The sequence below is a fragment of the Xyrauchen texanus genome, chromosome 5 (genome assembly GCF_025860055.1).
Source record: "Xyrauchen texanus isolate HMW12.3.18 chromosome 5, RBS_HiC_50CHRs, whole genome shotgun sequence".
NCBI classification, from domain to species: domain Eukaryota; kingdom Metazoa; phylum Chordata; class Actinopteri; order Cypriniformes; family Catostomidae; genus Xyrauchen; species Xyrauchen texanus.
Genome location: NC_068280.1, coordinates 8,417,709 through 8,432,359, shown reverse-complemented (window position 1 = coordinate 8,432,359; position 14,651 = coordinate 8,417,709). Strand labels below are relative to the sequence as shown.

At 36.1% G+C, this 14,651-nt stretch overlaps 1 protein-coding gene across 1 annotated transcript in view; it reads right to left on the bottom strand.

The window, feature by feature from the left end:
• Positions 1–447: 447 nt before the first annotated feature.
• The window catches only part of LOC127644105 (phospholipid-transporting ATPase IH-like), a 98,932-nt gene continuing 84,728 nt past the window's right edge, over positions 448–14,651 (bottom strand). The window contains exons 26-29 of the mRNA XM_052127126.1: positions 13,735–13,800; positions 11,880–11,983; positions 11,615–11,780; positions 448–6,258 (exon numbers count right to left, since the gene is read on the bottom strand). Coding sequence (XP_051983086.1) covers positions 5,980–6,258; positions 11,615–11,780; positions 11,880–11,983; positions 13,735–13,800 — 615 coding nt within the window. The 3' untranslated portion in view covers positions 448–5,979. The remainder of the gene's footprint in view (positions 6,259–11,614; positions 11,781–11,879; positions 11,984–13,734; positions 13,801–14,651) is intronic.

Here is a 14,651-nt window from a genome sequence, read left to right as displayed (position 1 = left end):
GTATATTATTAGTTTTATATTAAACAAAGAAAGGCACAAGAATTTCAAATATTTACATTTCTTTATTACAAGCAAATGTTCTTGTCTTGCTGTTAATAGCTACAGAAAATAATAATATAAATACAGTGACAGACTGAAATGAACGTTAAATCAACATTTAAGCACATTCTTGTTTTGTTTCAGATTTGCCAGCATTGATTAGTTCTTTGAGCGTCACGTGACTTGAACTGGACTCAGAGACACTTTAACAGAAGTTATTAAAGTGATTTATAAATGAGAACGCTTCATAAAGCTCAGTGGTTGGTCCATTAAGAAGTCATTGAAGAACATGCAAATATTCAGACATTGATAATCAATTAAACCGTTTTTGACTTTGACTTACAGATTTTACATTCGTATGAGTAAAATTGTATTTTATTGTAATATTGTATTATTTTATGCAAGTATATTATTGGGGGCTCGTCCTGGATATTTTAATTTTTTTTGCGCTGGTAGCATTGTGCAGGTAGAGATACAAATATACTGTATGTGTATATTATTAGTTTTATATTATAAAGAATTGGAAAACAAAGAAAGGCACAAGCATTTAGACTTTCAAACATTTACATTTATTTATTACAAGCAAATGTTCTTGTCTTGATGATAATAGCTACAGAAAAAAAAACATATCTACAGATATCAACTTTTTAAAAATATTATACAAAAAGAGCCCAAACTGTACATTAATATTTTTATAAGCTGTTAAGTGTACAGTTGTATACATATATTTAATAAATTGATGAGCAACATTACACTTTGTGCAGATGAAATAAAGCAAAAGGTATTGTGTTAATCTGAAAAGCGTGGCACAGATTAAATCCCAACTATATGCAGTAAAGCCTTCAATTATAGCATCTAATCAAATATTTGGTCACACCTGCTTTTAAAACAATGAATGTATTTAATTTGTCTTCCTAGATTCAGTGTGAGCAATGACCATGCACGTGTCATCTTAAAACCTGTACAGTACCACACGTTAAAAACCATTCAAACAATCAAACCAACAAACTGTTAAAGCTATTTTTCAAACTTTCCTTTTAACTGCAACTGATTTCTCCACTGACCTTTTGGTTGTTTTAAAACTCAACAGTAACATTCTAACTCTGTAACAGTAAGTAGTTCTCTTCATCCTCTGGATACAAAAGTAGCAAAAAGAGATTTTCACAAGATATACAAAATACCTATTTCATATAACCTTTTTCACATAGACAGAATACAGTGTTTGCCAGTGCCTGAACGCACCTCTGAGGCAGCCAGCGTTTAGAGATTAAATTATTCCTACATTACAAAAAAATAGTTCTGATTCAAAACAATAGTTTGTCAGAATCACACAGAAACAAGAAAAAGTGAAGGGGCCATTTGTTCTAGAATAAACTTCTTTGAGCTATGGTAGTATGTAGCTATGCATTGTTTGTAGTGCACAACAGTGGCTTTTTACTTGTTTTGTTACATTCAGTAAGCCAGAGAGAGCTGTTGAGCAACTATGACAGAGGAAAGAAGTGGTAAGAAATAGAGCAGAATGCAAAATAATAATATAAATACAGTGACCGACTGAAATGAACGTTAAATCAACGTTTAAGCACATTCTTGTTTTGTTTCAGATTTGCCAGCATTGATTAGTTCTTTGATGAGCGTCACGTGACTTGAACTGGACTCAGAGACACTTTAACAGAAGTTATTAAAGTGATTTATAAATGAGAACACTTCATAAAGCTCAGTGGTTGGTCCATTACTAAGTCATCGAAGAACATGCAAATATTCAGACATTGATAATCAATTAAACCGTTTTTGAATTTGACTTACAGATTTTACATTTGCATGAGTAAAATAATACACGTTTGAACCAGAACTTAAATTATTCAGTGAAACAATTCGCCATTTGTAAACCTTGACATCCATATACTCATTAATATATTCAATATTTAGATTTAATGTGTGCATGAAAAAGGACATTCCATTGTTACTATTCTGACTGTGATTTTTTTATTGACATTAAATCGCATTAAACCCCAAAATAAATGATTTTTACACCCTTTAATATACCAACTATACCCATAACACCATTCTATAATCAGACATTCTCTGTTGTAGGCCAACTGACAGGCAACATATGTATGTGCATACTGGAGTTTCCCAGAAATCGACGCTTCACTAGACTGAACACATTAACATACACTGAGTTTAAAAAGCACCAGAAGGCACCTACCAACAAGAAGCTTGGAGTACCTATCAAACCAGTGAGCTTGATAGTCTCTGACATCACCTAATCTTTTTATCTCTCACCATAACCCTGACTCTAACATAGATGATGGTTAAAACGGTGAAAGTGATTGATGGATTAGGAAACACATGTGAGGAAAGAAGTGGAGATGAGATGAAAGAACACAGCTCCAGGAAAGATACACTAAATTCCAGAAAACAGAGACAAAGAAAAAAACAGGCATGGAATGTGAAGGATAGCAGGGAAAAGACATGCAGACAAACTTCAGAGTGGTCATTTTGTTCATTACACTGACCTGCTTTCATATTAAATTTCAATTCAGATTCAATTTGAATTAGTGTGAATGCAAATTAATATAATGAACAGGGATAAAACTGAATTATTGGTAATTAAATTGAATCGACATTTTGATGAGAATATTATCTTAAACGGTTACGTCGTTATACTGAATTACTTTTACTTTGAATTTAAATTCAAATTGGATTTCAATTAGTGTGAATGTGAATTAATATACTGGACAGAGATGGAATTAAGATTCGAGTAATCAAGTATCATTTTTGATTGTTTTGGTTTTTATTGAGAATGCTATATTAAACAGGTAAGCCATAACACCAAACTACTTTCGCATTAGATTTCAATTCAGTTTCAGTCTGAATTAGTGTGAACGTGAATTAATATACTAGACAGAGGTGAAACTGAACTAAAGGTCATGAAATAGCATTTTTTTTTTACAGTTTTTTTAAAGAAAATTTTAATTTATTAAACAGGTGAGTCGTGACACTGAACTACTATCACATTAGATTTCAATTCAGTTTCAGTCTGAATTAGTGTGAACGTGAATTAATATACTAAATAGAGAACAAACTTATCATTGGGTAAAAAAAGCAATCCACTGATAATACTTTTAGTTTTAACGGAAAAGTTATCTTATTAAATAGTTAAGTCACTACACTAAACTGCTTTCACACTGGATTTCAATTAAACTTGGAATTCAATTAGTGTGAATGTGTATTCGGTTACTGGACAGAGATAGAACTGAATGATGAGTAATCAAATATAAATTAACTGACAATGCTCTTTATGAGAATTTTATCTTATTAAAACTGTTATTACACCGAAATTGTATCAATTTGGATTTCAATTCAGTTCAAATGAATGTGGATGTGAATTCATATACTTGAGAGAGATGGAACTGATCTTTGAGTAATCAAATATATATATATATATATATATATATTATTTTTTTTGAAAATGGCATATTAATAGGTAATGACACCGAACTACTTACGCATTGGATTTCAATTTAGATTCTGTTCGAATTAGTGTGAAAGTGAATTAATATACTGGAAAGAGATCAACCTGAACTATGTGTAATCAAATATAAATTTTTGGACCGTTTTTATGAGAACATTATCTTATTAAATATTTAAGTCATGACACCGAACTACTTTCGCATTGGATTTCAATTTAGATTCAGTTTGAATTCACATGAATGTAAATAACGCAATGGACAGATCAAATAGCAATCATGAGAATGTTATCTTATTAAACAGGTAAATCATAAATCATGAGGCATGTTTTCTGGATACATTTTAAAAAGAAAATTTTCTATGCAACTAGAAAGGAGGCATTTCTCCATACAAAGTGCACATGACAGTGAAGAGAGGTCATCTGTGATGCTGACCTTGCTTAGGCTGTAAGTTTAATGACTTGTATGTGAAAAGTAGCACGGTCTAATTACATCTGACTTAAATCAGATGATGATGAAATAGTAATGTGCAACAAAGAAATGATGCAAGCAACGCAGCACAGGGCTCCAAGAATTACAGACAAAACACTTTGGGGACAGCCAAATAGGATGTTACAGTACAATCATGAAAATACACAGACACAGTAGTTCATCTGCACTTTTGTGAGCTGTAGACATTTGGACCGATGGAAATTTCATATGTCACTTTTTGACATCTTTGCCAGCTAATATGCAAGCTGTACAATGTTTTTTAAGGAGCCCTGGGCTGTTTTGCTTGCACTGGAAGATGTCGAGTACTACTTTTATCTGTCTACATCCTCAGCTGGTGCAACGTCAACTTAAGGCAATATGGTGGGATTCTTCTTATGCCGTCAAATACTTTCCCTCCAATTTTCTTTCACCATTCGGCAACTAACACATTAATATACTCAGTATTTCACTTTGTTTACAACCTTTGGTTCCAAAACTGCGGTGCACAAGATGGGAAACATTGTATTAAGGCAGAACAGTTGTGCTAAGGTCCCTAGATCTGCTAACGTAGCCTTTAGCATTATATCTCTGATACTATACTAGAAAACTAGACTAAAGGAATATCTGATTAGGGGGTTGTAGAATTTTAAAGCAAATCGTCAAGCAGCTAAGACAGAGTAACTGGTTGCCATCAACTTTAACAAGGGGCCATTCACACGGAGCACGTTTTTGCATTCTTATATGCTGTTTTTCCAAGTAAATGTGCTAGATGGACATTTTTGGCCGTTTCGCCATGTCTCAATGTTTTTCAAGTATTTTGCCGTTTTTTTACGTTTTAGCTTTTTTTTTAACACAAAAACACGATCAGTCTGAATGGCCCCATAGGCAACATCCAAACTAATCTGTTTTCATTTTTAGATTTCCTGGTTTCAGCGTTTTCCATAGTATACAGTAATGGAGAGTGTTTTCGAAACGCTCCATTTTCGGAGGAGGAAAACTGCATTCTATTGTGGACGAGAGCGTAAATGTGGCAAAATCAATGCTTTTTTAAGAATGAAAACATTAGTGTGGATGTGGCCTTCGTTAATGGTTTTAGAACTTCTGAATGTGAGTAATGTTACAATGTGTAATTTCCACCATTCTTAAAGTTAAAGAGTGGAATATAATGACAGTCCATTTACAACATGTCTTCTTGTGGTTCTAACAAATGCCTATGCAAACACCCATGGTACACACACCTATATCGCTCTAGTATAGTGCAGCAACAGAACTGGCCAAATTTAGCCACTTACAATGCAATCGGACAAAGATAATTGCAGCCTATGGAGTGTTCCTCGATAACAGGTTTGCACAAAAGCAACACCAGTTAGTTCTATAAAAAAAAAGGTAGGACGAGAAAAGAGAAGGAGCACAGGAAAAAAGGGAAGGGAAACGAGAGAAAAAAAGAGAAAAGAAAAAACAGGACAGTCAGTTTTAAGAGCAACCAAGGCCATTTTAACTGTCATCCACATGTTGAAATTCAGATATATTGTATCAGTGCTTGACAAGGGAAGGATTGTGCTACTACTGTCCAGTGTAGTTGTTTCAAGTAATTTTTCACATGAAGGATTACAAGAGGGAGTGAGCGAACTAACACGTAAACACGCACAAACCACAGTGTAAAGGGAACACGCTCTCACGTTTAAATATCCACACACTCTACATAAAGAAAACAAGGTAAATAGATCCCAAGGCTGCTTAGCACAGTATGCCACACATGCAGTTGGTGTAGGCAATTCAGTCTGGCCCTCCTCTATCCCACAAATTAACACACAGCATCACTATCACCCGTGTGTACAGTAAATAGACACCATAAGTGTGCATTTCAGTGCTTTTGTTTAAGATAAAGTCATGGATTAGAAGTCAAGATGGGTCTAGATGTAATCCAAATCTTGAATTTGGGATAATCTGGGCCAAAATCAGAAATCTAGTATAGACTAAGCCAGATTACAATTTTACATCAAACAGAGGTCTCAGGCCCTGGTGCACTGTTAGCGTAAGCTGCCCTGGAAATTCTTGGGTTTTCCTCAATTCGGAGAAAGGAGTTGAAGGTGCAGTAGTCAGGCCTGCCACCCCAGTAGGTACACATCAGTTTTTTGGAAGGGGAGAATTCAGACCTGCGGTGGACGTGGTTCTGGCTCTCGTTGCCATGTCTGTCGTGTTTCCGTGCAGGTGGAGCGTGGAGGGAGGACAGGGGGCTGAACTCTGACAGGTGGCCCTTATATAGTCTATCGGCATTCTGGAGAAAAGAATGAAAAATAAAGTGAAATACAGGCATATAAGTGCAGACATCGGACATCAACATGTCACAAAATGCAGTTGAAACAACACATTTCCAAAGCCCCAGTAAGAAGCAGTGCAAACAAGAACAAAATATCACACTTGATACTAAATGACAACAAATGTTTAACACATGCACTTGCAGAAGAGTGTGTGAGAGAACTCAGTCCTAGAAATTGCACATTTGATCACTTCAGGGAAAGCAAAACATCTTCTTCAAATAGAGATGGACTGATCGAGAGGCTGTTAGAGAGATTTAAAAAATGTAAAGAGATAGTTCACCCAAAAATTAAAATGATCTCATTTATTCACCCTCATGCCATCTTAGATGTGTATGACATTCTTTCTTCTGCTGAACACAAACTTAAGATTTTTAGAAGAATATTTCAGCTCTGTAGGTTCATAAAATACAAGTGAATGGTGGCCAGAACTTTGAATCTCCACAAAACACATAAAGACAGAATAAAAGTAATCAATAAATCTCCAGTGGTTTAATCCATGTCTTCTGAAGCGATATGATAGGTGTGGATGAGAAACAGATCAATATTGATGACCTTTTTTACTATAAATTCTCCTCCCTGCCCAGAGGAATGTAAATTGCCAAAACTAAAAGAAGAAGAATGTGAAGGTGAAAGTAAAAGTGGACATTATTAGTAAATAAAGGACTTAAATCTGTTTCACATCATATTTCTTCTGAAGACATGGATTAAACCACTAAAGTCTGGCATGGATGACTTTTAAGGTGCTTTTATCTGCTTTTTGGAGCTTCAAAATTCTGGCCACTATTCACTTGCATTTTATGGACCTAAAGAGCTGAAATATTCTTCTAAAAATCTTCAAGTCTGTTCAGCAGAAAAAAGAAAATCATACACATCTGGGATGGCATTAAGGTGAGTAAATGGGTGAACTATCTATTTAAATGGAAGTTCCAAGATTAACTGGTTTGAGAACATTAGCAAGAGTGTTTTGACCTCAATGGTGGGTCAAGGTTAAAATTACTTTACATTATAAGTCTGAAAATGGTGTCCTTGAACGAATAGTTCACCCTATTTTGTTTTCACCCAATATGGTCATTACAAACCCATATGACTTTTTCTGCTGCGCTACACAGAAGGCCATATTTTAATTAAAGAAGCGATCCCTGATTTCCATACAGTAACAGCTGATAGTGACTCACTTTAAAGTTTATACAAGGACCCAAAAGTAGTCCATGCGACTCGTGCATCATATCCAGAGTCTTCTGAAGGCATGCGTTCACTTTGTATAATGAACCAACTGAAATTTAAGTCATTCAAAATCAAAAATCACTCTCAAATCATTGATCAACTAATATATAGATGGCCCTATAAAATATGGTGACACATCTATAATATCAAACCTGATTAGTTGTTGCGTGTCTAGCGACCAAACATGATGACGTCATGACATGAGAACTAGTGAGGTTACATGTTATTGAAGTTTTGCTTAATTAGTTTTTGGCTCCGTTTACATGAGTTGATCAATGACTTGATTTGAGAATGAATAATGACTTAAATTTAAGACTGGTCCATCATGCAAAGTGATCATATGGAATATGGCACACAACTCTATGAAATGCTACTGTATGGAAATCATGATCACAACTATATCCTTTTGTGTTCTGTAGATAAAAAGAGTGATAGGGGTTTGAACAATATGGGGGTGAGTAAATAATGAAATCATTTTTATTTTGGGGTGATCTATTACCTTACATTTTGTCTCAATACAGTTAAGTTAGTAAGTTGATTAGTAAATGTGATGCCTTATTAAAATGGCATCAAATGTAATAGAGGATCCTGTGCATGTTTTATAGTAACAGAAATGGTCATAAGCATCTTCTAGGACAGAATAAAAACTGAACGGCATTCAGAAATGTTACAATATTTTCACTTATTCAGCCAAAAGATATTCATGCATGTCAGAGTGTTAGATGTTTATACAGTATGATGTGTTATTGTGTTTGTGTGTATACTTGTGTATATACTGTCCCTTTGACCTGTTAATGTCACATGTTCCACACCCCAAACCACATCCCATGTTGATCCAAAACACAACCCAAACACACAATAGCTTAATTCTGAAGCTTAAAACCCACACCAAGTCAGTCTGGAGGTTTCACACCAAGCAACAGACCCACACAGATGCACCAAAGACCTTTCAATGGTGGGAGCCAATTAGCTGTATTCTAGAATTCTCAAACTTCATCTGAGAACTCCAGTTGAGTTGAGATTGGATTAGTTCTTTCTGGCTTTAGTCTAGAACTCAACATACTCTTTACCATTGCGCTGCTACGCCTCAGAGGTGTTCTGAACCCCATCTAGAAGAGAATCCTGACAGTGTATTTCAACCATTTCAAAGATCCTGTCAGCCCTCATTCTCTGTGAAATATCACACAAACAAACTCAAATATGGCATAGGAGACCAATGTGCAGTATCTTTTCATAGTCAAAAAATGTATAGAATATCTTGACTAAATGGAAAAAAATAAAGCAATTAATGTTATGAAAAAAATGAATAGAATTTCCATAATTAAGTACAAAATGTCAAATCATCAACATAAATTACACTTGCAGATATAAACATACACGTCCCGCTGAAACAAAAGCTTAAACTAGCCTAAGCTGATTTGGTGGTCTGTTTTGCTGGTTTATTTTGGGCACTTTACAGATGGGCAGGCTGGGAGACCGACAAAACCAGCTAAGACCATCAAACCAGTTTAGACTGGTTTGAACTCAAGGATTTATGCATGCAAACATGTAAGGCTTAGAACATGTACAGAGACACAACAGAGTACTACAAGAGCTGTTACTGGCATGCTGAGGTACCGTAGGTCTTGTAATTTCTTATGTGTAAAGAAAAATATGAATTACGCTGTTGTGTCTTAATCACTTACTGACACACACATAAACATGCAGAGAGAGAGTGTGTAAAGTTTCACCTCCTGCTCAGTTCAGAAACTGACACTGCTGGAGGTTTGTGAAAGCATAAAGATGGTGGACTGCTCGGCAGTTAGACACTGCCGCTTTGTCTGCCGTTACCACGGGTCACAGGTCAAGGGTTAAAGACAGAGGGGAGTGGACAGGTCAAGGATCAAGGCCAAGCATCAGAGGAAAAGTGGAGAGAAAGAGAGATAGAGGAATAAAAAGACAGGGTTTAGAAAGGTTAACAGCCTGCTAGCGAAGATATTAATAATGGAACTTCAACCGCTTTCTATAGCTTTAAAGCTTAAGGAATTCTAAGGCTACGTCCACATTAATCTGGATACATTTGAAAATGACGTTTTTGAAAAGCTCTACATCCACACTGCTGTTTTCAAGCATTTTCCAAAAGTTGTTTGTCCTCACTAAAACGTATGAAAACTCTGAAACCTCCTTACTGCTCATGTGAAAAATCACCGTTCCATGTACGGTCTGAAACACAATTATCCTCAACTAGCCTTTGAAGGAATACATTGTGAAGGTTGTACAAAGTAACATTTATCTTTAACAACACTATTAAAGTGAATATCATGCACAACAACGCTGCTACAACATGGGCAGCCATCTTGAATGTTTTGGGTTAAATGGATCACATGACTGCATAACATGACAACACATATATCTGTTTTCCCTGTCCAAACTACAACCGCGAAGACGGCATTTTAAAATGTATTCACTTGGGAGAGCATTTTCAAAAAGCTCAGTTTTCATTGTCAAAAACACCATCTCAGTGTGGATGGAAGGCCAAAACGTAGAGGGAAAAATGCTTTTCAAATGAAAACATATTAGTGTAGACGTGGCCTGAGTGTTAGCTCTTTATTTATTTACTTTAACATTTAAAGTGAACATGAAATCAAAATTGACCCCTTTACTTTATTAATACCTGTTCTTGGTCTTATTGTGTACGATTAATCAGTGTACGTTACACTACCGAAACAACATTCTTTTTAGGCTGATGTCACGAATCCAACTTAGGCCAGAAACATACTTTTCGCAAGCATGTGTACACAAATGCGAGCATTGACAATGCACAGTTTGGTTGAATATGCTTGACGTGTGTGTTTGCGTCACTGTAATAATCCGCAGTACTCAAGGGGGCTATAGAGTTATCTTCGAATGTCCGTGTCATAAATCTAGATTTTGTTTTTATTCAGGAAAATGTTGCACTAAAAACTCAACGTAGCCACAAGTGGCGCTATAGCGAACTACATTGAGTTTTCAGAGCAACGTTTTCTTGAATAATAACAAATCCAGTATGCAACACATACTTAAGTAGTGTTATGAATTGCGCTCTGTCACATAGTGGAACACAACAACGCATTAAAATCAAGCTTGCGAAGATAGAAATCTGCATTTGTGTAGGGTATATTTCGGCCTGTACTTTTCACCATCTAGTTAATTTCCAATGGATTGAATACCTAATGAATAAGTCTCAACCTACATATTTTCTTATTGAATATCGATTTTAATTTCGATTGGATTATTGTATTATTGAACTTACAGTATGAGCTTAATGTAAAGATAAAATGACAGCAATAATCTACAGTTTAATTGGGGAGGTTAATGAGAGGAAAAGGAGCACACAGGTTAAGTCAGTGGTAAGGCAGTTCATCACACATACACATTAATTAAATTTCTTTCAGAAATTTTTCTTGACATGGTATGCTGACATACCATGTGTTTTGTAACAAATACAAAGTTTCACAGAGAGTCGACAAATCCAAACAGTAATTTAATGGCTCAAAACCATCACATCCAATGTAATGAAGAATCAACAAATGAAGGGAATCATACACTGCAACCATAATTGACTTACATCAAGGATACTGGGAACCAATCCGATGCAAGTGTAAGTCTAAAGACCAATTTTTACCCATTATCAAAAAACAATACAAACATTGACCTGCTTCAGATTGACAATTATTTGTATAATACGAAAAAATTATACATACAGTAGTTTTATATAAAATATAAATTATTTTAAATAGCAATGGCAATGACATATACTGTTGTATAATATTATCTGAGGCAAATACCAGTTTTAGGTAAGTTAAGGTTTTACGTTTTGCATTGGTGTAAATAAAATGCTGCATTTTAATTCAGTATGCAAAAATGTAATGTTACATTTTGTAATGCAAGACAATTTTACATTTTCAAACTTTAATCTTAATTTAAAAACTGTGGGAAAAAAACATATATAGAAAACCCCCCAGAAATATTATAAAATATTATACATTTTTGGCATCTTACATGATACAACTAATTGTATCAGTACAGTAGATTGCACATTCACATACTTTATTGTAAATTAGTTCTTACCTGTATTCTCTCTGTGGTTGTTGGCCATAGAGCTCTACATAACACTTTCTTCAACACATCAGGCAAAAGACTGACTATTATCAGCAGGATTATACTGAGCCATGCGGGACCACTGGACAACATCTGCATGAACACATAGTACATCCTTTGATAGTTCAGGAAAGGCCTACAGAAAGCAAAGAGGAGGCATTTGTAGATTAATAAACCAGTCACGTTTTCATACAATTTGCACCATTGATCATTAAATTGTGAGATTAGACCATACCAAATGATGCCTCCCCACAGCAGAGAGAAGATCACATAGAAAAGCAGAGACCCCCATATTACAAAGTGGTTGATCCACGTCCAGTAATGTGTGTCCAGGGCCAGCTAAAACACACACACAGTGAGAGATAGGAAGATTCAGCAATTTAAGAGCCAAGATAATGAATGATACATGTTCTCCACAGCAGTGGCTCTCACCCAGTGTTACATTGTAGTTGTGGGTCCTGTAAACATGTCCAGTTTTCTTAATGAAATTAGAATGTTATTTAAAGGTTAATTTGCCTTTCCTGAAAATGTAACTTCTTTTTTCCTTCTTTTTTATTTTGTCCCCTTTTTCTCTCTAATTTGGAATGCCCAATACCCAGTGTGCTCTAAGTCCTGTGACTCGCCTCAATCTGAGTGGTAGAGGACAAAGCTCAGTTGCCTCTGCATCTGAGACCGTCAATCCGCACATCTTATCACGTGGCTTGCTGAGCGCGTGTTGAGGCTTCACGATATTCTCAGCGGTGTCCACACGCACCTCACTGAGAGCGAACCTCATTAGAGTGACCACGAGGAGGTTACCCCATGTGATGCTACCCTCTGCTTCTGAGACCGTCAATCCGCACATCTTATGCCTTGGCTCGTGCATGACACCGCGGAGACTCCCAACGCGTGGAGGCTCATGCTACTCTCTGCGACCCACACAAAATGTACCATGCGCCACATTGAGAGTGAGAACCATTAATCATGACCACAAGGAGGTTACCCCGTGTGACATTACCTTCCTTAGCAACCGGGCCAATTTGGTCGCTTAGGTCATTTGAGTCATTCAGCACACCCTGGATTCTAACTCACGACTCCAGGGATGGTAGCCAGCGTCAATACTCGCTGAGCTACCAGGCACCCGGAAACTAAACTTCTTTATCATATTTCACTCCCAAAGTGCGGTCACATTTATCTTTGCACAACGAAATTACATGGGCAAAGAAGGCGTGGGTGGATATTGAATGTGTGTGAAACCAGCAAAAAACGTATTGCCAAGCAGTCTGTTTTAAATGCTGTACTTAAAACTCTGAATTAGTGAAGGTAAATACTGCAGAAACTTGCTGCTAAAATTATATCCTTGTCCATTGTGAATATTCAGAGTAGCTGTGTATGAAGCACCGCCCACACAGAGGTCACAACTTCCTATTGGTCAAAGTGGCTATTTCGCCTTTCAAAGTTTACCAAACCTGAATTCCATGCGAAATACGCTGGGGAAATTTCATTGCCAGTGGAAGTCCATCACAGGAAATTCACGATTGCAGGGAATTTCTCCATGCAAAGGTAAATGTGATACGCCTTTAGAATTGTTTTTAAAGAAATCTAGTTTTAGGGACATATAAACAATGTTGCACTAAGAACTTTTTCCCTGACATTGTGAGAACTTTTATTGAATTGGAATAACATCATAAGGTGAAGATATTGGAACTTTCCCTGTTAGGTGGGCATTTGGTGGGTTGCAAACCCAAGGCCCGGATTAACAAAAATGTTTTTAAGAAAAAAAAAATGACAACATTTCTTAGGATAAATGTTAAGAAATTATTAAGAATGGTATTGGGTGCTGAGAGCATGAAACCATTGAAATTCAAGAGACAAAACCAAAAACATGTACATTGTAGGGCCTATGCAGTTCATGGCAATATCAGTACATCTCATTGTTTGATTTTGAGTACATTTTTGTTCACTTTTGTAATAAAAATGTTGGGTACTATGTTGGGTCGCCAATTGATTTCCAGTGTAAAATCTGTGTCCTGAACGCAACCAGAAAAGAACCACTGCTTTAGAGTGTATGTGTTTATGTGTGTGTTGTTGTTGTTGTCCAGATGTTTTACCTTTAACGTGACCGTGAACACCAAGATAGTGAAAACGAGTGTTCCGAAAGTCCAATTTCCAAACATCTGGAACAGAGAAATATTGAAAAAGGCAAAAATGGATTGACACAGATCTGTAAAAAGCCACTTGAGTGGGTGTTAGTGCACAGCAGACCCTTTTAGTTTTACAAACCTGAAACACTACAGGGTTGTGCATGTTAATTCTGTCAGCATAAAAGCCTGTTTTCCTCCCTTTAACTCTGCTGAACACTGACAAATAGACCTCTCAGACTGAAAGAATTGAGTAGCACTGGGTAGACTATTTGAAACAAAATATGTGGCTTTTTCATTTACATATGTTAGCATTGAGGCCATTTTTGCAGGTAGAGTTAATTAAACACATGTTTACGTTTATTAATCTTTGATACAAATATATATTTACATGCCATAAAATCAATGAACATGCTGCAATGGGCAAAATATTCTTGTGTTTTCCAATTTACTTTTTTATTAATAGGATCAAATGGGCAGATTCAATTCATATCAAGCTTTATTGGCAATATAAACTTGTGTACATTGCCAATGCATTATTAGACAATATACATACAGAAGTAAAACATATTAAATTCTGAAGTTTAAAATCTCAAAACTATTATTTTCTCTGGCTGACGTTCAGTCTCTCGTGCACATGCTAAGTCTCTATCACCCGGTTTCACTTTTGACACTGGAGTGAATGTTTTTAGGCGATGCGATGAAATACGGCAGCTTGCCCGCATCTCTTTTACACCTGGCTCACCGCTTGAAGGTGAAGTCTCCATTCTACGAAAAGTAAATCTCCCGTGTTTATTATGCCTGGGACATGCGCCACATGTGATGAATATGTGTGCACTGCTCCACACAATCAGTTTCTGTGCTAGGATGTGCAGTCAATTCAAGCA